At 54.9% G+C, this 27,779-nt stretch overlaps 2 protein-coding genes and 1 long non-coding RNA gene across 4 annotated transcripts; 1 reads left to right on the top strand and 2 right to left on the bottom strand.

Annotated features, from left to right (window-relative positions):
• Positions 1-150: 150 nt before the first annotated feature.
• PHF13 (PHD finger protein 13) lies at positions 151-8,446 on the bottom strand. The gene is made up of 4 exons (XM_057544455.1): positions 8,054-8,446; positions 5,575-5,676; positions 3,283-3,817; positions 151-2,832 (listed from the first exon to the last, which is right to left on the bottom strand). Exons 1-4 carry the CDS (start codon positions 8,090-8,092, stop codon positions 2,606-2,608), a joined length of 903 nt encoding a protein of 300 aa, XP_057400438.1. The 5' UTR covers positions 8,093-8,446; the 3' UTR covers positions 151-2,605.
• A 3,463-nt stretch (positions 8,447-11,909) lies between these two features.
• On the bottom strand, positions 11,910-14,533 carry LOC130707730 (uncharacterized). Its single transcript, XR_009007751.1, has 2 exons — positions 14,337-14,533; positions 11,910-13,460 (listed from the first exon to the last, which is right to left on the bottom strand). It is a non-coding gene; the product is annotated as an uncharacterized LOC130707730 (long non-coding RNA).
• A 233-nt stretch (positions 14,534-14,766) lies between these two features.
• On the top strand, positions 14,767-27,042 carry KLHL21 (kelch like family member 21). Of its 2 annotated transcripts, XM_007166288.2 has the most exons (4): positions 14,770-15,884; positions 18,147-18,552; positions 21,914-21,986; positions 23,759-27,042. In XM_007166288.2, exons 1-4 carry the CDS (start codon positions 14,864-14,866, stop codon positions 24,047-24,049), a joined length of 1,791 nt encoding a protein of 596 aa, XP_007166350.2. In that variant the 5' UTR covers positions 14,770-14,863; the 3' UTR covers positions 24,050-27,042. The 2 variants fall into 2 exon arrangements, with proteins under 2 accessions (XP_057400426.1, XP_007166350.2); XM_057544443.1 differs by lacking the exon at positions 21,914-21,986 and having other exon boundaries at positions 14,767-15,884; positions 23,759-23,901.
• Positions 27,043-27,779: the final 737 nt, after the last annotated feature.

Genomic DNA, 27,779 nt, shown 5'->3' with positions numbered 1-27,779 from the left:
AATTTACTAGAAAAGTATATTAAGGGCTGTGAGCATTTTCCATCCTGCTAAACCAAACTCAGACTCTGACTTCCCAAGTCTTCACTTCACTAATCATGGTTTGGGGGTGGTGATGAACAGTCTTTCAACAGAAACACCTGAAGCTAGACATGAACCTCAAAGTAGCAATATATTTATTTACAAAATATACAGTTTCACAGAAACAGCTTCGCTTTATACACATAAGCTTTATAATTACGCAGAACCATGTAAACGATGTTAAGTGTCTGGCCTGGCCAAAGTCAACGGGAGGGGCCTACTTTTGGGGTGACAACTTTCCCTCCCCCTACTCCATTAGCCTCCAACCAGGAGCCCCTAGATGGGCCGTATCTAATTTGCATAAAGCTGATTGCAGCTGCCCAGCTCAATCTAACAGAAAAACCAAGGTGTCTTGACTTCTTAGACACCAGCCACAGGGGTAAACCTGTCAAAAGAACAAAAAGGAAATGAAGGAAACAAATGGAGATGAATATCAAATGCCTTCCAGAGGCGTCACCAGGAATTGACTCTTCTAAGAGCAATATGGCAATTGCCAGGGTTGGCAGTTCCACTCTAAAATCACACCTATTCTTAAACACACTTTAAAAAACTTTGCAGAGTTTTGTTTTTTTCTTTAAAGAGAGAAACACTTTGAAACTTTGGCTACTCTCATGGTGAAGACACGGGACAGGCAATGTCATGGGGCAGATCTTTGGCAAATTCCTCTCCAGCTTTTCCTGGACGTTTGCCCTAGTCAGAGCCAGACAGTTGTCTGAGGAGAAGGTTGTTTCTAAGCCAGCTTCTTACTATTTTTCTCTACAGCAGAACTTCTCCCTTGGGGATCTTCACAATAAAATGGGTTTCAGAAACTCTCTCTCTCTATTTTTGTGTTAATAGAAGCAACAGAATTAAAAATACAACAAAAAGGCAGTTGGCTGGTCAACCATGAAAGATACTAGGACAAAATATAGGCTCTGATTAGCCAGTTACAGTTCAACCCCCCCTGGTGCTTCAGTGAGAGAATGTGGACCAAGTTCACCTGGTGGCCCTGCACAAGCGGACCATGTGGAGAAGCCCCCAGCAGAGAGGCTGAGGGTCCATCTTTTTTTTTTTTTTTTTTTCTACTTCCTTTTTTTGAGAGTCCATCTAGATGTAAATAAATATGACTGACTTGGGCATCCTTCCCTTTTCACGCTTTATAAGAAACAATGTTCATGAAAACATACCCATCGATTTACAAAAAAAACATTTCTGAGAACGAGTATTTGAACTGCTAAAGAGCAATGTCAATTTCAGAGAAAGCTGAAGCCCTCCCTCTCCCTCGAGCCCCAGAACCACCAGTGTCCCGGGCCACACTGCCCTCAAGCAAAGGCCTGCAGGGGCTCCAAACTCCCAGGCTTCTCCAGAGCTGGCCTGCACAGGGGTCTCCCCAGTCCAGGGTCCTAGTTTAGATCTAAGGAACTCTGCACAGTTCAGTGGTACATTCCTGGAGACCGATGTTACCATATCACTCACTCACCACTTCAAACCAAAAAAAAGGCTTCAGAAGTCCTAACCTTGCCCCATGGAACCAGCAGGCCAGCCTGTATGAGGGGCACACTAAGAATAACCCATCGGAGAGGCCTTCCTCCCCATTTTCCCTTACCCCACTATGTAGAGGAACACGGTTCCCCAGTGACTGCCTAACCTTTAATGCTGCTACTAGAAAAAAGTGAGGGAGAGAGACAAGGAGAGAATCCGAGTGCCCCCTCGCTTGAAAACAGCTTGCTGGGCACCCCCAAGGCCCTCAGAAGCCAACTGGAGAGAAGGGGAACCCAGGCAGAAGTATACCAATACTTTTGGCTATTTCGTGCAAAAAGACAGGTTTTTTTTACATCGTGCAAAACAGGAAACTGAGTTATGAACACGGGCCACCTTGACCACCCCCCGAACCGACCCCCCTTTCCACAGAGAAGCAGCTGCATACTGTCCCTTTTAACAAACAGAAGGAAACCTGGGGGTCACTAGCTAGCCCACCCCCAGGCTCCTCTCAGGGTGAGACCAGAGGACTCCAGCGGGCAGCCCCCAAGGCAGGGGAGAGGGCGGACCACTAAGGGAGGGGCAGCTTTGATGGTTGCTGTACAGACACCTATGGCAAAAGACTTACACTCGAGAAGAAGCTTACATGTATGGCTGTTCATAAACAGGCCGGAAAAACTGAACATCTCCGCTCGCCAACACAGCGGAAGCAGGAGTAACAGCTAGCACTTGTTCCAGTCGGCGGGAGTTTGTTAACAATGAGAGTAAGAATTCACAACTACCACGTACCCTCATCTCCAGCTGGACCAAACCCACTGCGCTTGGGTGTGCAGCCCACCTCCACTACAGAGAACACAGCTCTAGCAGCAGCTTTGGCCCACGAGGATTTTATTCAGTCACTGGCTATGTACAGTTTATACCTTGGACAGCTGGTCCTTTCGCTTAGGCACCTGAATGGCAGGGGTCTGCCCGCACCAGAGCTGAGAGTTCTGTGCTCAACTAAGACCAGGGCCAGCAGGCCCATCGTCCCTTCCGATTCCTCGCCCACAGTCTCCTCGCTCTCCAGGAGTCAGTCCAGAAACAGCTTCCGGGAGCCCATTCGGGACCGGTTGGAACGGCGGATGTCAAACTTGGAGTCCCGGCACTTTTGGCAGACAAACACTTCCGGAACGTTGGACTTGCGGATTTTCGCACAGGACAGGTGAATCCAGGTGTGGCACTCATTACACTCTATCATGGGGCGGCCAGCAAATGGCTTCATGCAGAAGCAGGTGACGAGGTCCCAGGAGTCGTCGTCTGAAAGGAGAGAACCACGTAAGAGGAGGGAGAAAACTTCTCACAACCCCTCTCCATCAGGAAAGCCGCTCTCCAACAGGACAGAGCAGCTGAGCTGCGGTGAAACAGATTTCAAGCTTCACTTAAGGGCGATACTTCCCTCTCTGAAAATGCAGGAAATGCACAAAAAGGGCACTGAAACGTGTGGCACCAGGAATTACCTGCGAGGTGTTTACTTACGAGCTGCGTTATTTTTACATTTCGAGGTCTGTTCTGGAATCTCAGCTGTCCTCAGCTGTGATCACCCCTTCCTAAACATCTCGGCATCCACTATCTTGCACCTTCTCCCCTGAAGGTGGTAGGGCACGCTCCACTGTCACACTCCAAGGAAGGGACCGCGCTGAGACCCCTCTTACCATCCCCTCGTCTGACCACCCACCCGTGGCACGCCGTCCTTCAGGGGCCACTCACCTGAATCCACCATGATGTCCTCATCGTTGCCGGTGCTGTCCTCGTCCCGGAATACCACCTGCTTGCCCTGCCGGACGATAGTCCGTTTGCCTTCAGTTTTTATCTCTTTGACCTGATCCGGTGACACCGTGGCACAAGATCCACTGGAAGGAGTGTCAGAGTCCCAGCCCGAGCAGGGGTCGCCAGGGGCCTGGGGGATATCCTGCAGGGTAGGGCTCGTGGGGGTCTCTGCATATGGGTCAGCGGCTTCCAGCTGCAGCAAGCCCCCCATGTAGCCCTCCTTCCCGGGCACGTCACTGTCCCTTCGCTTCCTCTTCTTCTTCTTCTTCAGCTTGTCAGTCTTCTTTCTGTCCAGCAGGAAATTACTGGGCTTGGCTCGCTGCAGGAGGGTGGGCTGCAGGTGGCCAAAGCAGCGGTCAGAGACTGGCAAGGGCACGGTGGACGAGATGTCGCTGAAACCAGCATCCCAGCCATCGCTGTCAATGGTACCAGCGGTGCTATTGGCAGGGCTGGGGCTGCTCCTCAAAGGGAGTTCCTGAAAGGACAGAGACAAAGGTGGCGGGTTCCGATTATCCCAACCAGCCCCCAGCACCAAGAGCTGGCCCAGAGCAGAGCTCCCCAGGGCCCCCAGCCAGGTCAGGCCTGCAAACGTGGGAAATGCACTGGAGCTTCCCAGCTCTCACCAGCATTATTCTTTAGGAACAGTGTCATTAGTTCTTTTTTTTTTTTTTTTTTTTTTTTAAAAGGATTTTCTTATTTATTTATTTATTTTTGGCTGTGTTGGGTCTTCGGTTCGTGCGAGGGCTTTCTCCAGTTGCGGCAAGCGGGGGCCACTCTTCATCGCGGTGCGGGGACCACTCTTCATCGCGGTGCGCGGGCCTTTCTCTATCGCGGCCCCTCCCGTCGCGGGGCACAGGCTCCAGACGCGCAGGCTCAGCAATTGTGGCTCACGGGCCCAGCCGCTCCGCGGCATGTGGGATCTTCCCAGACCAGGGCTCGAACCCGTGTCCCCTGCATTAGCAGGCAGATTCTCAACCACTGCGCCACCAGGGAAGCCCCATTAGTTCTTTAGTGTGACCTTCCAGCTAGAACATGAACCCACAAGGGGGACCCTCCAGCCCTTGCTAAACCTTCCCCCTGCCCGAGTCAGGAACTTAGTTAATACTCAATACATATCTGTGAAAAGAGTGCTGAAGACGCCCTCACACTCTTATCTTTCCTGATTGTACAATCTCCCCTCAATTTGTCCTCCCAAAGGATGTACTTTTTTAATTAAGTGAATGTAAAATAACTGTGAGGATTTTCTGACGTCTCAAAATATTGCAAAATCAAAGTAGGTAATTACTGCCCCAAAGCAGTGAGTTCAACTCTATGGTTCCTTCAGATCAGTCAAGCACTTTTATTTGCAAATAGTGGCAACGTTCTACGTGGCACGATGCAAGCATTATCCACCTAGCTGGTGACAGAAACAATAAGCCAGTGCTGGGTTTGGCCTCCTAGAAACACTGGATTCCTTTCTCTTTAGCCTTACATAACATGAACGAAGCCCCTGAAGTTTGAGCACCATGGCAGCGCTGGTCCACAGTTCTGCCCATTTCTCAGCAAGAAAAGAAAAATGTCTTCATTTACATGGGATTTTGGCCACGAGTCCCTGAAGATTCTGCAATGTGGTGTGCACAGCAACCGGGAGGCCACCCGCCAGGCAGGGCAGGGTGGACTGCGCCTGACCATCTGATCAGCTTGAACCCCAGGCTCCACCACCGATTAGCCTGTGACCCAGGATAAGGAGTTCCCTCTCTGTGCCCCAGTGTCCTCATCTTTAAAATGGAGATAAATAGGTTATTCCCTGGCAGTCCAGTGGTTAGGACTTGGCACTTTCATTGCCGGGGCCCAGGTTCGATCCCGGGTCGGGGGAACTATGATCCCGCAAGCCACACAGCGCAGTGCAGCCAAAATAAACAAACAACAAATAAAATAAAATGGACATAAATAATAGCTCCTACCACGTATCATTACAACGGCCAAAAACGAGCACCTGGCCATAGTAAGCCCCTGATAAGTATTGGCCACTAAGAACGGGCAGACATCAAATACATTATTTGTAAGCAAACTTTGAAAGTTTATCAAACTATTTCGAGACAAGCCTGCACCACTTCCCAGGCTGGTCCAACTTTGTAAGATAGATTTCTGCCCGACTATTGACTCAAGTCGTCCCAGGGAACCCCTTCCAGAGCCACCACCTTGTCACTCTGGTTTTGCTGCTGGCAAGAAGTCAAAAGTGCTGAAAATTACCTCCTTCGGATAAGGGATGTAGCCTGCATAGGCCAAGACAAAGGTGCAGAACTTGTTGAAATCCTCCACGGTCCTGCGCCTCTTGGAACTGGGGGAGTACTCCTGTTAACAAGCGAGGAAAGAGAGGGCGTTTGAAAGCAGACACGTACAGGTGGGGTCGCAGAAACAAAACTAGGCAAGCTGGGGCTTTTATGAGCTGCCACTCACAAACACACTCTAGATTTACAGACACTCTAGAACAAGATAATGGAAGTTTGGGTCAAGTAAGAATACTGTTTTCAGAAGTTGAAAGAGAGGGTATTATGATGTTATGCCAAGAATACTGGGAAACTGGCTAGGAGATAAAAGCTTGCACAAAAGTCTATTTCTTAGCACTCATGTGGCTTTTTTTTTGACACTATCTGTTAGTTTCTACAGGCCTATCAAGAGCCTTTTTTGCCACAAATTTTCCACTTTGAAAATAAGTTCCTGCTGCAGCTGTAACTAAAGTCTTTTAAGTGACTTCAAAAGTCAACTACTCCTTAACATTCAGACCTCAGACTTGGGACCCTGGACCTGAATCTCACCTGACCCCTCCCCAGCCAGGGCTGCGTGAGGACCCTCTCCTCCTACCCAGCTCTCTCCTCCAGAGGAGACACTTCCCCGGCTGGTCCCTCCATTGCTCCAACATCCGGGGGCCAGGAACCCAAATATTCCCCAACTCAGAGAATAAACCAGAAACAATCCTGCTACTACCATTTGCACGCTAAAGATGAAATACTAGAAGTTTTGGCTTGTGTGTCCCATCCCCATTCAAGCAAGAAACGCCCTCGACAAGAACAGATTTCCTCCAGAGGAAGAGAGGAGCTCCAGGAGAAAAAGCTCTTATTTGCTCCTAAGCAAAGCAACTGTGTTTCACTTCGGTTCATTCAACTAGCGCACTCAGATTTTCTGCAAGCATTTCATCACCCACCCCAAGCCGATCCTTAGGAGCTCGGCTAACACCTCCAGAGCCTAAGGGCCAGCTCCACGGTAGAGTGAAAGGGGGGTAGGAAATGAGGCGGTGGGCTCCCGGGCCCGTCCCAGCCCAGCGCGCCCGGAAAACTGCGCGGCCCAGGCCTGCTGCCCGCAGGTCTCCTTCCAAGGGCTACACTTCTTTTGATTTTCTCAACTCGGTACTAGCAAACCACCTCTGACCCCACCCCTCGGTCGCCCGGACCCCGAGGCCCGCGCAGGTCAGCGGAGCGCCGGAGTCCGCGCGGTGCCCAGCCCTTCCTGCGCGGGGGAGAGCCTGCCCCCTCCCCGGGAAGAACTGACCGCCCTCCCTCCGGCCGGGTGGGAGGGCCGCGGCCCTCAAACTCTCGGGGAGAAGTTTTATTTCGGCGGGGAACATGCAGAAGTGGGTCAGCAGCCGGGACGGACGCAGAGTGGAAGGCGGCGGGGGCCTCGGGCCCGGGGCGGGGAAGCCGCGCCGCCACTACCGCGCCCGCCGCCCTGGCTCCGCCGCCTGTAGGAAAAGCAGATGGCGGTGCGGCCCCCTCCCCGCCCTCCCGCGGAAACCGCCCCCCGCCGACACTCGGCCCCGGAAGGTGCGGGGCCCATCCCGCGGGGGAGGGGGCGCGAGTAGCCGGGCACGATTCGGGCTCCGGTACTGGCAGGCCCCGCGAGCCCCCGAGGCGGCAGCGCGGCGGACGAGCCCGATCAGCGCCTCCTCCCCTCCCCCACCCGCCCGCGGCCAGACCCGCACCCCGGACTCGGCGGGCCTCAGAGAGGGGAGGGGGAGGGGACCGCGGCGGGGCGGGGGTCGGCCGGGAGAACCGAGGGCCGATCCCCGGAAGGAGGGGGAGCCGGGGCGGGGCGAGTCGAGCTCGGGGGAGGGGGCCCCGGAGGGGAACTCGAGCGCACGCGGGGTGGGAGCAAGGCTCGGGCCCCCGCGGGGGTGGGGACCCCGAAGGACGGGCCTCCCCCACCCCAGCCGGAGGGGGCGGGGGCCGAGCGGGAGTTAGGGGGCGGGGCGCGGGCCACCGGGCCCGGGGGATTAGGGGAGAAGGCGGGGGCGCGCGGAACGGAGTCCCCGTCCGAGGGGGCCGCGAGCCCCTCCGGGAGGGGGTGGGGGATTCCTCCGATAAGCGGAAGCGCGGGGCGGAGGCGGCTCGGACAGAGTCCCCGGGGGCGGGGAAAGGGTAAGCCAGGCCGGCGGGGAGGGGCCGGGGGCGCAGACAGGTCCCCGGGCTACGCAAGGCCGGGGAGGGGTGGTCGCGGCAACCTGAGGGAAGCGGCGCCGGGAGAACGCGGACACCCGCGGAAGGGACACCGAGAAGAGGGCGGGCGGGGAAGACCGGGAGCGGGCCCGAGTGGGGGGCGGGGTTGGGCCGCCGGGGGGCGACGAAGGATAGCTGGGGGAGGGGAGGGCGGCGCTCGGCCGGCGGGGGTCCGGCTCCGGGAGCGCAGGATCGGGGTGGGGGCGGTTAGGGGCTATCGGGGAGCAGCTCTCACTCACCTCCGGGTGGAAAGCGGCGGCGCAGGAGTCGGAATCCATGTTCAGGGTGGGGGGCGGCGACAGCGGGAGTGCAGGGGCCGAGCTGCGGGCGCTGGGCCGCGGGGCCGCTCGGGGCCGGGGGCTCCGGCGGCCGCGTAGGGCGAGGGCGGACCCGGGAGGGGTCGCCCTGACTGGAGATGATGAGGGGCTCGGTGTGTCGCGTCCCGGACACTGTACTCTCAGGCCGGCGGCTCCACAGCCGAGCAGAGTTGTCGATGCAGCTCCCGCGACCAGCGCGACTGGAGAGGCGGGAGAGTCGCTGCGGGGGGGGCGGCGGCGGCGGCGAGCGGGAACCCGACCGGCTCCCCGACCTGACGCCCAGTTCGGCTCGAGTCTCCGGAGGGAGGGCGGGAGAGCCGCGAGGGCTGTCGGGAAATGTAGTCTGGGGGCGACGTGTAGCCGACGGTGAAGGGGCGTGGCGCTGGAGCGGGCGCGGGGCATTGTGGGAGTCGTAGTCACCGTTCCGCGGCTGAGGCGCACAAAGGTCCCCTCGAGGACTCCAACCCCCAGAGAGCTCCGCGGCGGGTGCCCGGTCTACGGAGGCGGTGGCTCCGGGACCTGAGCCCTCCGGAGCGGGGGAGGTGCGGGGGCTCGGGCCGGCTCGGCGGTGGGGGAGGGGCGGCGCGAGCGGTAGCGCCTCGGTCTCCGCGGGGGCGGGGAGGTCAGGGGTCGCCCCGGCGGATGGGGGAGGGGCTGACGGCCTTGGTAGCGATGGGCGGCGGCGGCTGGTCCCTCCTCTTTCGCCTTTGGGATTTGGGGTCTGTGCCCCTTTGTGGGGCTGGGGTCCCCACGGCCCAGGCTGTAGCGCTGACGTCGCAGCCGTCCCACGGCTGAATCCCCGCGCCCTGGACCGGGCGGAGCGAACTTGTTTTCGCGGCTGTGGCTTTTCTGGCCGGCTCCTCCTTGCCCTGGGGGTCCGGGACGGCGGACCGAGACCAAGCGGGGTGGGACCGCCCTATTCTCCTCAGTAGGAAACACTGCGAGGTGTCGGGTTACCACCGCATTTTTAAAAACTACACCAGTGTTGCTGGTGTTTGAGATGTTTGCTTTAAATACGCTTTTTTTTCCCCTCTTCGCCTGACCTTGAGACCACTCCTGTTTTCTCACTTTGCCTTGAATTATTTCCTGAATATATTCCTCACAGGATTACAACAGTGGGTGAGGCGAAAACCTGATAGAGATATTTGGTGTTGACATTGACTTTGTTTACTGATATTTAATTTGAAGAGTTGGCAGTGTTTACATGCTGCGCCGCAGAGTATTTTACAACTTTATATGTTGAACGTTGATTGACTCCGAACACTTAGTTGAAAATTAACTGCTCTGATAAACTTACCGTGAGGAGGCCTCATGTACTTAAATTATTTTTAATAACCATTTGAAAGGGAAAAAAATTCTGTATACGAAATGCAAATGATTCAATCACATATTTGGTAGCTTCGAAGACAAAGAAACTGTTAAAGAGGAGTGTCATAAAATTTTAAATTCAAATCAGAAAAGTGACTCATCTGCATATACTACATCAGAGCGATGATCGGAAGAACCCCTAAAAGATGAGATTCTTTCCGAGGTAGTGAGTGCTACATTGGTTGGCTCTTGCTGTTTCGGTGGTTAAGATAATTCTGATGGAAACACTTAGTGGTTAAGAGACTGACTTATCTTAGAAATACTTCTCTAAGCCTCAATTACCTTAGCTATAAAATGTGTAACTTGCCTCAATAAGTAGTAGTTTACTTTTATGATTGTTGCCACTTTTTAAAATATTATTTTAGCAAGATCTTCAAAGATTGTAGGGCTCCCCAGAGGTGACAGCAAATTGAGGTGCTTTACAAAGCTAGTAAGCTAAAAACAGACATTGGATTTAGCCTGTGGAAACATCATTAACATCTTCTTGCAGACTTGTCACATTGATGCTTTAGCCAGATTTGGAATGTTATCTGATCGGCGGGGCCAGAGCAAATGTCCTGAGGTTAGCCAGTGCTGCCCAGGGTCACCCAGGGCAACTTGTTTTGCCTGAATATGAAAGGGCCAAGAAGGACATTATCCTATTGGTAGTTTAAAGGTGTAAATACCCAAAAAAAAAGAATAATTATTGGAGGTGAAGTCCAAATGAATAAAGAAATTTTTTAAAAACTGATCATTATTCCCTATGGTATAATTTTGCACGTAGTAAACATTAAATTCCCCCACCCACCCACCCAATTAAGAAACTGAAATAAAGAACTTGTTCATAGTCATAATGGGCTTGATGACAAAAGAGCCTAGAATTCAGGGACCTATATTGGACCACTCAGTCACACTAAGAAAATCCCAAACTTGGATTCTGTCATGTGACAGTGATAACTCTTGCTCAGAATAGGTATCCAATAGTTATTTCTTTAATAAGTTCTTAGTACACAGAGGCGACCAGTACATCCGGTGTACTCTGCTTGTCTCCCTGCCTGCCACTCAGGTGAAATAGAAAACTTCAGAGGAAGACCTTTGTCTCTCCTTCCTTTGATTTCCCTTAGAATTTAGCCCTTTGGTTTAGATGTTAATATCTATCATCCCTTCCCTAGCCTGAGAAAGGACTGTAACACCAATAATTGACCCAAATTCAATAGCATAATATGTAGCTGTGGGGATAATAAAGCTAGTTTTCTCGTATGACAGGCTTAGGTTTCTTCAACATGTTTAGTTTATTTCTCACGTATACTGTACTACTCCTGGCCTCCAGGGGGCAAATCTAGAATTCCAAGATCAATGCAAGAGCATTAGCCACAGTAGCCAGATCCTTGTTTTCTGCTTTAAAAAAAAAAAAAAAAAAAAAGACAAACACCTGCTGCTGAATGCTAACTGTCAGATGATTATAGTTACTCAGGAAAGAGGAAGAAAAAAAGCCAACATTAGCACAGGTTATGACAAGTTTCAAAATACTAAGAATGGTTTCCCAGTAAGTAGCTTGAGAATGTAGTTCTTTTAATTGGGTTACCAGATATAGCTTCACCTTCCTAAATCTCACTAGCTACACTGCAGTCACTTGGGGAAAATTCAGGAATGCTTTCTGCCTTTGTTTTAACTCTCTGTGCTTGAGTGTAGTTATAAACATAACCAAAGGTTTATTTTTCCTGGAATTATTTTTTGGTGCTTCAGCTTTTTGCTCGGCTTAATAGGATATTCTTATGGATTTTTCCTATCTTCAGTTTTCTGCCTTTCTCACTCCCATTTCCAGGAGAGGAAAATAAGTGAAAATTCCTCAAAACTGTATTGTTTTCAACTTTTAGTACCTTGACTGCTGTATGAATATACATATGTGTGAATAAAAAATTTTTTTAATAAAAAATAACCAAAAAAAGAATATGTGTGAATAACTTTAAGTCATTAATAAATTTCTAAACTAGGTATTGTCAACGTTTCATATAGTGAGGAAAATTACCTGTGCATAGAAGAGTCAAATGAATTTCTCGTGTTATGGTTTATACAGGTAAAATATAAAGATTAATAGCTAACCCTATGCACCAAACTAAATGTTTTTACTTGCAGTATATCATTTATATATAATAATGCACTTAATAGAGAACTCTGTAACATTCCTTAAAGGAAGAAGTTTATATGTAGTAAGCGCATCACAAACCACACCTTAGGCAGCCCAGAATCAGAAAATATCAGTGTGTAATATGAAAAAGATGCAATCTCTTTTTGACTCTATAAATGCTATGGTATGTGTTCCTATATGCTCTCAAAGAAAGGAAAAAGGATGTAACAGCAGCTTTTAAAATTATCTCAGTTACCTCTTGTCCTGTCTGCCTAAAATCAGAATTCAAATACCAAAATTAAGTAGTTTTCATTTTTTTAATGAAACAGTACCATTATTTGTTAATTCACATTGTATTACATTATCATAAAGTTACTTAGACAAAGACCATTTTCATGATTTTAGAAGAGATACACTTCTAAAACTCTCGTGGCTGAAGTTTAGTCTTTAAATCCATTTTCTCACAAACTATTGCTTTTTGGCTAGAGTTAACACCTTCCTCACCAAACAATGGTGTTTCCACCATGCCAGGGTGTTGGATGATATTTGAGAAGTTTAAATCCCCTTAGTTAACACAGTTTGCTGACTGTATCCATCACATTGTCATACTGCAGTGAATGAATTTCTCACATTCTCATTTTGAATGCATGAGATTAATGAGCAAGAAAAAAAAAAGGGAACTTAATAGCATGCTTGGGTTAGCAGGTTATTCAAAATTCCAAACACAGCTGATAAGTCTAAATCTGTTCCTTTCTTTTCTAACCACATTCCTTTATTGACTTAGATATATACACATGGCTTCAAATAATCTCCTGTTAGGTCTGGGCTATTAATAATATACTTTTTTCCTCAAGAACTGAACTTCTAATTTTATTTTGAACTTTTAATATTTCTTTAATACACAGGTTATATATGTTTAGTACAGAAAGACAGAAAATGCAGGCACGCAAAAACAGCAAAACAAACCTAGCCACCTAGAGAAAATGTTACCTTCACAGTTTTTTGGTAGGCATACGAACACATACAACAAATGGGGCACGGGTTCGATCCCTGGTCAGGAAACTAAGATCCCGCGTGCTAAGATCCTGCGTGCACCGCGTGGCCAAAATAAAAATAAATAAATTAATTAACAAATGGGGTCATACTATGGGTAATCAGATTGTTTGCTGGACATTATAACATGAACATCTTTCCATTTCAATGAATATTGCATCACTATTCTTCAGAGTAAGGCTGAAACATGAGTTAAATAACCCCCTGTTGTTAGGAATACATAAAACTGGACTCGGTTCTTAACTACAGAAACATTATTGATTTAAAAGACTTGATTTATACCAGGTGGATGAGTTCTGACCCAGAGGGACTGTAGTACTTTTCCCTACAAACATCCCACTTCCTGGCTACTTAGACTTTCTTGTCACAAAGCCTGAGCAAGTAAGCTTATTGGCCGGGCTCCTGGGCCCAGGAATGCTGCTGCTGCCGTTAATAGCTGTGTGAACAGTCCATCTATGGGCAACAGGCAGCCCGCCTGGGTACCTGAATGTTTTCTGACTTAGGCCTGTGCTTCCCATGCTGACATTTAGACTAGATACCTTTTCACGGCAAGATGATGAGAGATTCACAAGTAGAAGAGAAAGCCTACAGTTTGCATCTCAGAGATGGAAGAAAACCAAGATGTCTTCTCCAAAGGCTGTGCCGACTGAGCTGGAACCAAGAAATGACAGCAACTCCTGGTGTGCCTGGCCTGCCCTGGGACACACGTGGGCGGGCGGAATGAGGCTGCTGTCTGGAATGTCTTTGCCAAGCCCACGGGGCATGGGGGGTGCTATCCAATAACAGAAACTCAGGTTTCCTCTGCAACACAAGAAGTGGAATAAAGGTCTTTCCTTTTCTTTTTTTTTTTTTAGAGAGTTAGATATAACTTCATTTTTATCATTACAAACAATACATTTAAGGGTCTTTTCTAAAACTGAGCAAAGCATACATTAAACTAAAGAAAAAAATGGCTTCCAAGTGAGGGAACTTTTTCATATGGTTTCAGTGAAAACACAGTCCTGGCATTGTATCTATTGGAACCAAAGTAAGGAAGATTTCTTTCTTCACGGTCACCCCACACGTGACTGTGACATCTCTGAAGAGCCACATCCCCTGGTTTTTAAAGCAGTCTCCTGTCTGACCTTGAGCTGAGGGCCCTGACCCCCAGGTACCTAGTGCCCCTCTCATGGAATAGGAAAAACTATTTTTTCCCTGGAATTATTTTCTGGTGCTTCAGCTTTTTGTTCAGCTTAATAGTATATTCTTACGAATTCTCATGGATTTTTCCAACCCTGATTTCTGCCTTTCCCACTTCCATTTCCAGGACAGGAAGGGCGAGGAGGCCAGGATGACCCCTTCAGAGGGTAGCTCAGGAGCCTGAAAGAGTCTCTATGACTCGGAAACTAAAACTGCGCCTTCTGTGCTGACAAAAGTTAACGACCGCGTTAGTCAAGTTTGAAACTCCTGCAGAAACACAGTGGAGCAGATTCCTGGCATCTGGCCCCGTGTCCCTTACGGATGCGCCAAGAAAAAAACGTCACCTAAAAAACTTATACTTGTTCCCGCTCTGTTCCTGAATTGTAAAAAAAAAAAAAAAAAATTCTGTCGTTTGAAACCTGTCCGGGGATAGGGTTAACTAGCAACCCTTGGAACTAGTGGAATTCAAAAAAAAAAAAAAAAAAAAAGCCATTGTACCGAGTCGCCCGGGAGCAGTTGGGAAGTCTGGCGCGAAAAGGGTGGCTTCCTCCGCCACCACCGGGTTTTGTTCAGCAGCCGGGCCCGAGTGGGTGGTGAGCAGGCCCTGGAGGCCCCCGATCCCAGCGCACGGCAGGGCCGCCCCTCGGAGAGGACCCTTGTCACCCGGTGTCCCCGGCTCGGGCGTCGGCGGGAGGCCGCAGGAAGCCCCGGAAGGGCGGAGAGAGGGAACAGGCGCGGGCGGCGGTGACTCAGCCTGGAGCGCGGGGGCGAGAGCACGCGAGGGGACGCGAGTCAGCGCGCTCAGCCGGGCGGCAGGGAGGGCGGCGGCGCCGGGCCCGGAGGGGTTAAGTGGGTGGTGCCGGTAATGCCCCACCCCCTACCGGCCCCCGCCACCCCGGAGGCCGAGGCGCCCGGCCCTATTTATAGCCGCGGCAAGCAGCTCGTCGTGTCTTTCCCGCTGGCACTGGCGGCGTGTTTTCTGAGCAGCGTACGCGCAGCGGCCCCGCGCCCCCAGCCAAGGCGCCATGGAGCGGCCGGCGCCCCTAGCCGTGCTGCCTTTCTCGGACCCTGCGCACGCGCTGAGCCTGCTGCGCGGCCTGAGCCAGCTCCGCGCCGAGCGCAAGTTCCTGGACGTGACCCTGGAGGCAGCGGGAGGGCGCGACTTCCCGGCGCACCGCGCCGTGCTGGCGGCCGCCAGCCCCTACTTCCGCGCCATGTTCGCGGGGCAGCTGCGCGAGAGCCGCGCCGAGCGGGTGCGCCTGCACGGCGTGCCGCCCGACATGCTGCAGCTGCTGCTCGACTTCAGCTACACGGGCCGCGTGGCGGTGAGCGGCGACAACGCCGAGCCGCTGCTGCGCGCCGCCGACCTGCTGCAGTTCCCGGCCGTGAAGGAGGCGTGCGGCGCCTTCCTGCAGCAGCAGCTCGACCTGACCAACTGCCTGGACATGCAGGACTTCGCCGAGGCCTTCAGCTGCGTGGGGCTGGCGAGCGCGGCGCAGCGCTTCATCCTGCGCCACGTGGGCGAGCTGGGCGCCGAGCAGCTGGAGCGGCTGCCCCTGGCGCGGCTGCTGCGCTACCTGCGCGACGACGGGCTGTGCGTGCCCAAGGAGGAGGCCGCCTACCAGCTGGCGCTGCGCTGGGTGCGCGCCGACCCGCCGCGGCGCGCCGCGCACTGGCCGCAGCTGCTCGAGGCCGTGCGCCTGCCTTTCGTGCGCCGCTTCTACCTGCTGGCGCACGTCGAGGCCGAGCCGCTGGTGGCCCGCTGCCCGCCCTGCCTGCGGCTGCTGCGCGAGGCACGCGACTTCCAGGCGGCGCGCTACGACCGCCACGACCGCGGGCCCTGCCCCCGGATGCGCCCGCGCCCCTCCACCGGCCTCGCGGAGATCCTCGTGCTGGTGGGCGGCTGCGACCAGGACTGCGACGAGCTGGTCACCGTCGACTGCTACAATCCGCAGACGGGCCAGTGGCGCTACTTGGCCGAGTTCCCCGACCACCTGGGCGGGGGCTACAGCATCGTGGCGCTGGGCAACGACATCTACGTGACGGGTGAGTGGGCTGGGGGCTGGTCAGGAGGACCCTGGGCCGCCTGGACCCCCGCCCCCCTGGGGGAATACATCCACCTGCAGGAGAACCCACAATACCTGGAGAATCCCGGGACCGCACCTGGGTGCAAGTGGCCACTTCCCTTCCCCCTCCTCCTCCCCCAGGCTGGCACGCACGTACGCTTCTAGGGTTGATACTTAAGATCTAGAAGAAGAACCCCTTGTGTGAGTGGCACAAGTAGCAGTTTGTGGGTCTCTTCCCAGCACGCAGGGCCTGCCTGGGCAGCCTCCTCCTTGCCCGGGTGGTGGCCGCATTTCGTTGCAAGATACTGGGGCAGTCACCCTGCACGATGAGGGCTTTCTTTTTCTCCCTAAGGAATCTGGGGACGGGCCAGGGACTGACGCCCTGTGATACATCCATTCCCCGCCCCCCCGGGGGATTTCTCCCTCATGGCTGAGCAACACACTTGGTCACCAGTGACAGGGCTTGCACCTAGGCCCTGCGCTGTGGGTCACGTGGTGTTTAGGCTGCTCCCTGCCCGGCGACTGTAAACAGAGTCACATGCTAAGAGGTTTTCTTCCAGTTACTTGGCCCAAACCCCAAAACACTGCCGAGTCATGCTGGGCGTGTCCCAGCCCGCCCTAGTCCTGGGCATCTCCCACATTTTTCGTTAAAGATAAATCCCAGTTCAAACATGAGCCTACCTCCTTGAGTGGGGTGAGGAGGGGCGGTCTGTGTGACGGCTATATAAGGAAAGAACCGACCAGGCCTGCACTTGGGGCCTGCAGAGGGCTGGATCAGGCAGGGAGGCCCCAGCGGTGCCGTCACAGCGCTGTGTCCAGCCTGGCGCGGTCCGGAGAAAGCCGGCTCTGAGCTGACAAGTGGGACGCATCCCGGCCTAAGGACAGGCTCGGCTCTGTGGCCACAGCTTCCTTGGCCTGCAGTTCCAGGTCCAGCCTCTGCAGGAATCTGCCAGAATCAGTCCCTTTCCAACCTGAGGTTGGCCCTGTGTTGTTTGGGGACCACCATCCCCACCCTCCCACCACAGAAGTGTGGCCAGTGAACTCCCAGAACTGGTCAGACTCGCCCCGACTTTGCACACCCTTCCATAAATGTCTCAGCTGAGCAGCTAATCCTTTGGGTTTAGACAGGTGGCTGAGTCGGTCCCTACAGCTGCCTCTAGGGAATTTCACGGGGTTGGGGGGATGAGAAAGCGACTTCAGCTGCCTTTGACACGATTCTCCTTTGGAAGGAAGAAGGCAGGCAGAGAGGACTTTACAAGGACCCTGCCTTCTCCCTCTGAAAGCTCAGGGCTGTGAGCCGGATAGAATGTCAGGCCGGCTCTGGTCTGCCCTGTGGCCCCAGCCTTGGGGCAATAGAGGAACGCAACCCCCAGGCTTCTTGGGGTCCCTTCATACTGTGGGAATTCTAATGTCTTAGGTGAACCTGGTTTAATTTGTGGCTATAGCCAGTACCACTGGGCTTTGTTTGGTTGGTTGGTTTTAAGCCTTTTTTTTGAAATATAGATGGAAAAGTATACATCATATTTGTACAGCTGGATGAGTTTTTCCAAACAAAACATGTCAGTAACTTGCGTATAAATCAAGAAATACAACCCCAGAAGTCCACTCGTAGCATCACTTTCTTTTTTTTCTTGGCCTCACCATGCAGGATCTTAGTTCCCAACCAGGGATTGAACCTGCGCCCCCCTGCAGTGGAAGTGCAGAGTCTCAACCACAGGACCGCCAGGGAAGTCCCCGTAGCATCACTTTCTGTGTTAGGTTTCTTGCTTGCAGGGTGCTGTAGATTTCCTCTCAACTCATCCTGGCACAGCCTTGGTTAGGGGCTGCCCAGGAAGCCTAGAATTTGGTGAACGAGTCCCTGGGCACCCCACCCACATGCTTTGGGGAGTCTAAGACCTGATGCCCCGGTCCAGCTGAGGTGTTTGACCGCTTGTGCGGGGGGGTCCAGACTGAGATTGCTGTTTACTTAGGATTGCGGCCCCTGGGCCTTAGCTTGGCCCGCAGATTTGGTGGCGTTTTTATGGCCATCCTCCTGGGCAGCGGTCAGCCTGTGCATTGCCGGAGCCCCTGGTCCAGCCTTGGTGAGAGAGGATGTGTGTTTACGTGGAGCCAGGTGAGGGTTATCCCTCCCCCAAGATGAGAGGGTTATCTTTCCCCCTCTCAGAAATTCAGGGAGTCACGGGTGGGTGAATCACCCTGAGTCGGTGTGGGCTGACCATCTGCACGTTGTCCGCCCCGGCAGGCGGATCCGATGGCTCCCGGCTCTACGACTGCGTGTGGAGGTACAACTCAAGCGTGAACGAGTGGACGGAGGTGGCGCCCATGCTGAAGGCCCGGGAGTACCACAGCTCCTCCGTGCTGGACGGGCTGCTGTACGTGGTGGCCGCAGACAGCACGGAGCGCTACGACCACACCACCGACTCCTGGGAGGCCCTGCAGCCCATGACCTACCCCATGGACAATTGTTCCACCACGGCCTGCCGAGGCCGGCTCTACGCCATCGGCTCCCTGGCCGGCAAGGAGACCATGGTGATGCAGTGCTACAACCCAGACATGGACCTATGGTCGCTGGTGGACTGTGGCCAGCTCCCGCCCTGGTCCTTTGCCCCCAAGACAGTGACTCTGAATGGACTCATGTACTTCATCAGGTGAGTCCCCAGGGGCCAAGACCACTGCGTGATTTTTTTTTACCAGGTCCTGTGCTAAGCTCATCTTCACTGTTCTCCCCATTTCACAGATGAGGAAACTGAGGCCACACTGGGCTCTGGGGCTGGGTCTTTCTGACCTGGAGCCTTTGTGCTGCTCCCATTCTTGAGAATGGTTTCTGTGGCCTCTGAGGATCCCAAGTGGGATGGAGCTAGGTCCTCGCAGAGAACTTTTTGAGATTCATAGAAGCTAAATCAATTGTGTCTCTTTGGCTGGACTTCGCCTGGTGGGTCCCACTAAAAGCCCTTGTTGGTCTCACATGGCTTTTACTAAAAGGAACCACCTGTCCTACCTGAGAGGGACTTTGAATCTTAAAAAGACTAGAGGAGAGCTTTCTGGACACTTGAGTCTTTGGGGTGGGGTGGCCTTGACAGAGGGACCCTTTGCTCACCAGCGGGCTGGTGCCAGGTGGAGGGATCAGCCCTGCCCCCTCCACGGAAAGCAGCACTTGTGTGTTCAGTGCGTTTCCGCAGGTTCTGTCTATCCCTTCCTGCCTGGCCTGGCACAGGGAGGGCTGGTGAGTCTTGCTGAAAGAATGCTGTTCTCCAGAGATCCCGCAGCCACCCAGGACCAGGGAGGAGCCTGGTACTGAGCAGGCCCAGAGCTGCCTGTGGGAACGATGACAGTAGTTAGCCTGTTGGGGTCCCCAATGGACCAAGCTCTGGTTGCCTGTTTCATGGGCATTTTCACAGCTGATCCCCATGACTGTCTGCTGAGATGGGCACCACTGTCATCCCCATTTCACAGGTGGCAAACCAGAGACTTAGAGGGGTAAGGGACTTGCTCACAACCACAGGCTTTAAGTGGTGGCACAGGGTTAGAACCAAGGACATCCAGCCCAGGTCCCGTGTGCTGTCACCACATCACAGCCTCCCTGGGCCAGGCTATGGCCTCGGCAGCATGCGGCGGAGCTGGGCAGCCGATGGGTCACCATGCATCTGTGAGTCTTGATGACTTGTCACAGCGAAGTGCCCTCTCCTGATGGGCCAGTAGGCATCCAAGGAACTAGGAGCTCCCAGCCACTGCTCACAGCTTCTGCGTACATGTGCACGTACATACCTGCTTGTAGGTGTGTGTACCTGCCGCTCCCCTCCCTGGCCTAGAGCCGGCCTAAAGCTACGGGACCAGGAGGGAAGGGTAAGGTGTGAACGGCCATCCCCTCTGTCCCCTTTCCACCTGCGACTTTGAATTGGGAGCCTCTGAGGACGGGGACACTGTGCTTCTCGGCCCACGCCCCTCTCACTGTCTGAGCTGCCCCTCCCCCAGACTCGAGGCGCCTTCCCAGGCTTTCGGGGAGAACACATTTGGAGCTGAGGTGGTGTTGCTTGTCACGCAGGTGGCCAAGGGGCCAAGCCTCCCCGTATCCTAGGAAGTGAAGATCTGCTCTGAGAAAGCCCCAGAATCCCAGCAAGCTCCTGGTGCTGTTATAAAACGTCATCTGATGCTTCACCCAGCTCTCCCTCCCCCAAGTCATGTCTTCAAAGAGGGGGGTGGAGATGGCTATAAATACAACTCATGAGGGTGCCAGAACCTTGGCCTCAGCCCCTCGTGGCCGTTCCAGGCTGCGCGACTTAGAGAACGCCCTCCCCTCCTCCCCCACCCCCTCCGCCGTGGTCCTAGAACAAGAGGTGCCCAAGGACCGGTCTTTGGAGGGAACGCCCTGTGCCTTCCTGCTCCTGGTCGGAGTCACTGGTCAGCTGCTAAACTGCCCCACGTGTGAGCATTAGGATGCCCCCCAGGGCCCCTGTTAGCCTTTGTACAGGGTCGCCTGAGCCATGGGGGCCCCGGGAGGTGGGCTCAACTCTGCTCACTGCGCACTGCCACCACCAATCCGGCCGAGAGGGTGAGCGGTCTAGGAGGGCAGCCTGTTGAGTAGTGGGGGCCTGGCCTCACCTGAGAGTGTGGGCGAGGCCAGGGGCCGGGGTCTTGGCGCTTGAGCGTTCCTGCGCCCTGTCCACGCACTTCGGTGCCTCAGCCGCGTCACACTGCCCAGAATGCCACCTGTCAGGGTAGCTCCGGTCCACAGGAAGGGTCCACGCTGCGTGGAGGCCTCAGCCTGTGGGCTGCTGCTGCCCTGGGCTGTGAGCAGTGACCGGCGGCGCCTGCACCCGCCCCCAGCAGTGCTCTCCTCAGTCCCCACTTAACATGGCTCCGGGGCTGGGCTGTCCCAGCGCCCGCAGAGGCAGAAGCCGAGAGCCTTGTCCGGCCTGGCACCTCCTGGCTGCAGCTCCTGTGTCTCTGCAGGGGTCAGGGGGCAGCCCAGCGGGTTCCCACATTAATTATCATCATCTTACACGCCACAGACTAAGGGTGGTTTTTACATTCTGAAGTGGGTGGAGGAAAAAATCGAAGTGAGAGTAATACTTCGTGACGTGTGAAAAGTTATGTGAAATTCAAATTTGTGTCCATAAATAAGGCTTTATGGGAATGCAGCCAGCGCCTTTGTTTATACGACTGTGGCTGCGTTTGCTCTCAGCTGCAGCGCTGGGGACCTGCTGCAGAGACTGTCTGCTTGGCAAGCCCTGAAATGTTTACTCTCTGGCCTTTCTGCTGATCCCTGACCTGTGACCATCGTTACCGTCAGTACTCCTATTTGGGGGGTAGTGTCTTTGTGTTTCAAGGCTGTGCCTTTGAGCCTTGTATTGCAGGGATCAGGAGCCTGTCAAACAGGATTGAAGGAGCCTGAGCCCAAAGGGGAGGGCAGTGCTGGTGTCCTTATTCCTGGGACTCTGGTCACCCTGCCGGGCACTTAGGATGCAGCAGTGAATGGGGTGGGATCGAGGGACTGACGGCGGTGGGAGGGCAGTGGCCGAGCAGTGGTCCAGGGCATGGGGGCTGTGCAGTGGGCCGGGAGGCCTGGCCTAGACTGGTCAGCCATGGAAGGCTGTCCTGAGAGGTGGCACAAGTGAGCTGAGGAACGGTGAGTTGAGACTGGTGGGAAGGGCCACTATCAGTTCAAGATCTGAGGCCAGGCTGGGTGACCACAGCGAAGGGGAGGGGCAGCTGTGTTGGTGCTGGGCTGCGGGGAAGCGTGATCCCGAGATCCCGAGAGCATGATCTTTGGGTTTGTGGAGCATGGCTGGGTTCCGGCCTCAGAGCCCAGGCCAGATAGGTGTGGGGGCCTGAAATCAGCCCCTGTGAACCAGGGATAGGGTCCCACTGGCCTGTGGGCTGCCAAATAGCATCACAGAGGTCCCCAAAGGAGATGGGCCCGGAGGAGCCTTCTCTCCAGCCCTTCACACTCAGGTGCTGCCTAGTCCCTCTGACCCATTCTTCCTCCTCCTTCCCCCCTCCACTCCCCAGGGACGACTCTGCCGAGGTGGACGTATATAACCCCACCAAGAACGAATGGGATAAGATCCCATCAATGAATCAGGTAAGTTTGCAGACACGCCAGCATTGGGAGCACAAGCTGGTCCTGGTTTCCAACCAAAGTGTCAGCATAAGTTTGGGATGCAGTCCTGGTGGGCAGGGCCCTGTGTTGGGCCCTTTCCCAGTGTTACCTCCCTGAACAGAGGGCTGGCGTTGTCCTCAACTTGTACTCGAGGGTCACTGAAACAGAGACCTTAAATAAGATGCTAGGGTCACACAGCTTAGTGAGTTCATCCATTCGGACCAGTGTTCGTTGAGTACCTGCCATGAGCCAGAGAGCACGCTGGGGAAGTGTTCCACAGAGGGACAGCAAGTGCAAAGGCCCTGGGGCAGGGCATGCCTGGTGTGTTCATGGAACAAGCCCTCAGCCTGGTGTGGCTGGAGAAGAGTGAACAAGGGGGCAACAGGGGTGGGGTCAGACAAGGAGGTCTTTGGGGATTGACCTTGGGAGTACACTTATTGAGCACCTGCTGTGTACTGACACTTTTGCTGCCTAATGGGGTCTCACCTCTCTTGGCTTATTGAGAAGAGGGTGCTGAGTTTGACAGTGTGATAGAGCCAGGAAGGCTGGGTGGCTTTTGGCTACACGAGCAATCTCCTTAGTCCCAGATACACATCTGCACCTGCCTATATCTTTATTTTCTGTCTTCCTGAAAATTTCCAAACCTGGGAGTTCGCTGGCGGTCCAGTGGTTAGCACGTCCACCGCAGGGGGCACGGGTTTGATCCCTGGTCGGGGAACTAAGATCCTGCAAGCAAGCTGTGCAGCGTGGCCAAAAAAAAAAAAAAAATTTCCAAACCTGCTCTCCTGATACCTCTACAGCTTATTTAACATCTTTAGGGGAATTCCCTGGCAGTCCAGTGGTTAGGACTCATCACTTTCACTGCCGAGGGCCCAGGTTCAATTCCTAGTCAGAGGACTAAGATCCCACAAAACCACGCAGCACAGCCAAAAAAAAAAAAATTTTTTTTTAATAAATAACATCTTTACAGTTAGGAAATATAACTTTGGTTTTCCCCATAATGAGCTACACGTACTCATTATAGCAATCTTGGGAAAGATGGGATAGTCCAGCCTCATGGTTCAGAGCCCGTACTTTGGATCAAGTCCCAGCTTTGCTGCTGTCGGCTATGTGAGGCTCAGTTTTCCCATCTGTAAGATGGGGAGAACAGGGCTTCGCTGGTGGCGCAGTGGTTAAGAATCCACCTGCACTGGCAGGGGAAACGGGTTCGATCCCTGGTCCGGGAAGATCCCACATGCCGTGGAGCAGCTAAGCCCATGCGCCACAACTACTGAGCCTGCGTTCTAGAGCCCACGAGCCACAACTATTGAGCCTGCGTGCCACAACTACTGAAGCCCGCACATCTAGAGCCCGTGCTCCACAACGAGAGAAGCCACCGCAATGAGAAGCCCACGCACCGCAACGAAGAGTAGCCCCCACTCGCCACAACTAGAGAAAGCCCGTGTGTAGCAACAAAGACCCAACGCAGCCAAAAATAAATAAATAATTGGGGGGGGTGGAGATGGGGAGAACAGTCACGCCTGCTTTGCAGGGCTGATGCTGCTCACGGGGAGAGTGGCCCCTTGACCACCATAGGGACCCGCTGTGGCATGTGACCCCTGGGCATGGAGCCCCTGTGTCCTAGTTGGGGTGTAGGAAGTGCCAAGGGGCTGCCCCTCCCAAGGGCCCCAGGCACCTTCCCCATGGAGGGGGGCTCTGGGGCTCGCCCCTGCCCTGGCTGCCAGCCTCCACTCACCGCCCCCCTTGGCCCACAGGTGCATGTAGGGGGCAGCCTGGCCGTCCTTGGAGGGAAGCTCTACGTCTCTGGGGGCTACGACAATACCTTTGAACTCTCCGACGTGGTGGAGGCCTACGACCCAGAGACCCGGGCGTGGAGCGTGGTGGGACGGCTCCCAGAGCCCACCTTCTGGCACGGCAGCGTCAGCATCTTCCGCCAGTTCATGCCCCAGACGCCCTTGGGGCGTGGCTTTGAGCTGGACAGTGGCAGCGGTGACATGGGTGTGGGCCGGCCCCGGCCGCCGCAGGACCCCGCGGAGCTGCACTAGCCCCGGCCCGGCCCGGGGAGGGCCTTGGTGCAGGTAACCCAGCACCTCAGGGGGTAGCACCCCCATCCTTCGTGCACCGGGACAGGTTGGCTGGAGCGTGGGCTCAGGGGCTGCCGAGCGAGCGAGCCTCAGGATCTGACAGCTGGAGAGTTTCCGTGCGTTTAGAGCCTGAGTCACAGCTGCTGGGGCCAAGGCCGGTTGTGAATGCCGCTCCCTTGGTCCAGGAAGAGCTGCCTCCGCCACCACGTCTCTGGTTCCAGTAAGTCACCCCCGCTGCAGGCCCACCTCACCAATGAAGGCACGTGCCCCTCCTGCAGCCACCACCTGTGCCGACTTGCTCCCCCCTTGGGAGAGGAGGGCCACTTCTGGGTATGAGTGGAGGGGCGGGGGTCCTTCCGGGAGAGTGTGAGAGTGGCCTCCCTGCAGGCCCTGCTGTCCCGGAGCATCGAGAATCAGGCAGACGATGGCTGCAGTGGGGTCCCACCCTCCATGGCCAGTGCTGGACACCCGGCGAGCCAGCTCCCCAAATGCAGGGGGTCTGCCTGCCCAGCTCCTCGCCCCTGCTGGGGTCTCGCACCAAAACACCCCTCGTGGGTGGGCCTCCTGGAGGTGAACTCGGACCTGGGGGCACAGGGCAGTGGGAATGGACTGGCGTGTGGCCCTGAAGGGGGCCCAGAGGAACCTGCTGAGTGTTTTCTGTCCCCAGTGGACCTGGGCCGACGTAGGTGCTGGAGGTCCCTGTCCACACACCCACCAGTCGGTGTAGCCCCACCTGGCTTGGGGGCCTCCGGGCCCTTCGTCCCAGGCCAGTTTGGCAGAGGACGAAAGTGCAAGGTCATAGCTCCTCGCTGGGAGGCCCTGGGACTTCGTCGCTGAAGCCCAGCCAGGCGGACAGCTGCAGGCGCCCTTGCCCTTGCGGCCTGTGAGCGGAGGCTCGCGTTGCTTCTCAAGGAAGCCCGGGGCGGGGCAGCCCCAGCAGGTGGCCACAGGGTTTCAAACACAGTTGGCCCTTCCTTAGGAGGGGGGGGGCAGCTAGAAACAGGGTCCGGTTTGTTTGATTTTTAACCTCTCCCCGTCCCATTGCCGAAGCTTTCTGCGGGGTGGGAGGATGCCTTAAGCTCCTCAGAAGCTCAGGCTTCTCCAGGAGGGTGGCAGGAGGAGCTCCTGGGAACCCCCGTAGCTGGTGTCACGTCCTTGGTTTTCTCTGAGGAGTGTGAACGGTGGATTGGTGGTCTTGTCCTCACGGTTTCCAAAGTAGCCTTTGCTTGAATTTGTCCTCCTTCCCTTCCAGAGGGGAGGGCGGTTACGTTTTCCTTGTTAGGTAAATGTTCATCAGTGTGTTCTTACCAAGAGAAAAAAGTTTTCTCACCATCGCTTCACAAGTGGCACTGAAAACCCTTTTGTTGGCCAGAAGCTTTGGGGCTGTCGGGTGGGACCCTGCCTTCCCTCCTGCGTCCCTCGAGGGGCCCTGGTGGGGGGCCACCGCTGTCAGGTCAGCCGTCTTGCTCTGGAGCCCCTGCTGGGGCGCCCACAGCTCACAGCCAGCCCCTCCATTCGCCTCGCGCTGTGGCTCAGCTGGCCACTCCGAGCCCCCCGTGTGGCAGGCACAGTGGGAAGGCAGGGGATGCGGGGTTGGCACTTCCTGCCTCAGGCCTGGCCAGGGTGGATGCTCGGCCCTCTGCTCCCTTGGGGACCCTCCCCCAGATCACCCCCCCACCCCCCGTCTGAGTCTCCTCCCTCAGTGAGTTGGGGCTCGCCTGCCCCTCCCCCAGGGTGGTCGCAGCCCTAGTTGCTCCCTCCCCACAGCCCTCACTTCACTTCCCAGGGGTAACTGAGACCTTTGTTCTAGCCCAGGTGCCTGCCTGGCGAGCTGAGCCCACGCAGAGGCGTCGGGCTCCATGGGGTGGCCGACTCGGGTTTCCCGCAGGCAGATGCTGCCCAGGCGTGATGGCTTGTCTCCTGTCTGTGGCGGGGGGACAACAAGGCAGGGCTGCACGGGACTGATGGAGCCCCAATTATATGCCAGTCACCAAGCTCGGTGCCAGACTGTGCCCTGCCCAGTGGGTGTGACATGCCACGCAGAGAGGTGTGGTGATAACTTCTGTGGCAGGTCATGGGCAGGGGTCGGGGGAGCTCGATCTCACGGGAGAGACTCCCTCCTGGTGCCTTTCCTGGGGCTGGCTCTTGTAAAGGGCCCTGGCAGCCCCAGAAGGCAGGGCAGGCAGTGGGGGGCCGGCTTTTGCTGGGACCGGGGGGCTGCAGACACTCACGTTGTTCTCATATAAACCAGCCTTTGTCACCCGCCGCGGCAGTTCTGGTCAGCACTGAAGGCCGGTGCCTGGGCCCGGGGCTTTGTCTGGTCTTTCCTGCATTTTTGGTACTTCACTGTGTGACCGACCACCCCACTCTCTGGCAGCCGCTCAGATGATGGTTTGGGAGGGCAGGGAGCCAGTGATGTTCACTCTAGAGCTACCCAGGTCCCCACCCCACAGACCCTGTCTTTGGTTTAAAAGACCAAAGATGGGAAGGCGACGCAGCAGCCTGGGCAACAGCAGTCTCCTACTGGGGGTCCGGGATTGGGGATGACCCTTGAGAAACGTCTCCTCCCTGCCCTGCCCGCTCCTTGTAGGCACGGGTTCCCATCACTCACACAGGTCTGTGCACTGATGGGCTGGGCCAGCCGGGGAGGGACTGTCTCTACACATCAGATGTACACAACTTTTTCAGCCTATGAGACAAGTTATGAAAGTTCAGTGACTTGTATTTAATGCTGACCTACTGCTATAAAGTATTCTATATTTATATGACCTCAGAGACTCTTCTGGACTAGGACAGTCTACCTCCAGCGTCCGACATCCAGTGCCAGCCCCAGAGCGTGGGGCAGATTTGTGTATTTATTTGTCCGTTCGGTAGGCTTACATGTCCAGGATCCTGTTCAAGGTTTTAGGATGCCTTCAGTACACTAACTTTTTGAAATAAAAATATTTCCTATATATTTGGTGTCATTGCCTCTATCCTGCTGCTGCCGGGCCTTGGAACCTTTGGGCTGAGGCCAAGCACGTGGGGCAAGAGGAGCAAAGTCGTACTGAGGAGCATACTTAATGTTCCTTAACTAACGGGGCCGCCCCTGTGCTAGCAGGGAAAGGGGCAGAGTTCGGAGCGTCCAGGGCTCGTGCTAATGGTTTTGGGGGCAGACCCTTTGAGGCCCTTTCTTGTCTCAGTCGTTACAAGGCATGAGGTAGTGGAAAGAGGAGGCCAAGCCCCGGAAGTGGGAGAAACGTGGGTGGCTGAGGCCATGGCTCACCTGCCCAAAAGCTGCTTCGACCTCCTGACTCCACCCCTGGGCACTGTGCCCGATACCTTGCTCCCCCCTCCTCCTGAAGGTGTGGTGCTAAAAGGTGATGAGATCCCTGTCTCTTGGACCTGGCGGGAGGGGCTGAACCCTTCAAATAGAGCAGCGTCCCTCCCGGAAGAGGCCGTGGAGCGCAGAACATTCCTCACATCTGCAAGCCCGTGGAACCCGAGGAAGCGGCTAGTGCCGGGCCGGGAAGGGGGCATCAGGAGGCCATGACTTACCTCGGTCGCCTTGCCAGATCTGAGGTGGCTCATGACCTGGCTGGCAGTTTCCACACTAGAATACGTAACTGTCTTTATGTCTGAGCTCCCTAGTGGGCAAGGAGTAAAAGGGAAGATGGTTGGAGGGGTTCTGGGTCTAAAGTGGAGTTTTCCT

Source organism: Balaenoptera acutorostrata, chromosome 1 (genome assembly GCF_949987535.1).
Source record: "Balaenoptera acutorostrata chromosome 1, mBalAcu1.1, whole genome shotgun sequence".
NCBI lineage: Eukaryota > Metazoa > Chordata > Mammalia > Artiodactyla > Balaenopteridae > Balaenoptera > Balaenoptera acutorostrata.
The sequence above is the reverse complement of the archived record's forward strand: the minus strand, read 5'-3'. Positions and strand labels throughout refer to the sequence as shown.

Excerpts from the sequence above, each read along its gene's own strand:
- KLHL21 (XM_007166288.2), top strand. The coding sequence starts at position 14,864 with ATGGAGCGGCCGGCGCCCCTAGCCGTGCTGCCTTTCTCGGACCCTGCG. Across the intron at positions 18,553-21,913 it reads GGACTCATGTACTTCATCAG|GGACGACTCTGCCGAGGTGG; the intron begins GTGAGTCCCCAG and ends TCCACTCCCCAG. Across the intron at positions 21,987-23,758 it reads AGATCCCATCAATGAATCAG|GTGCATGTAGGGGGCAGCCT; the intron begins GTAAGTTTGCAG and ends CTTGGCCCACAG.
- PHF13 (XM_057544455.1), bottom strand. The coding sequence starts at position 8,092 with ATGGATTCCGACTCCTGCGCCGCCGCTTTCCACCCGGAG. Across the intron at positions 5,677-8,053 it reads CCGCCGCTTTCCACCCGGAG|GAGTACTCCCCCAGTTCCAA; the intron begins GTGAGTGAGAGC and ends GCTTGTTAACAG. Across the intron at positions 3,818-5,574 it reads ACATCCCTTATCCGAAGGAG|GAACTCCCTTTGAGGAGCAG; the intron begins GTAATTTTCAGC and ends CTGTCCTTTCAG.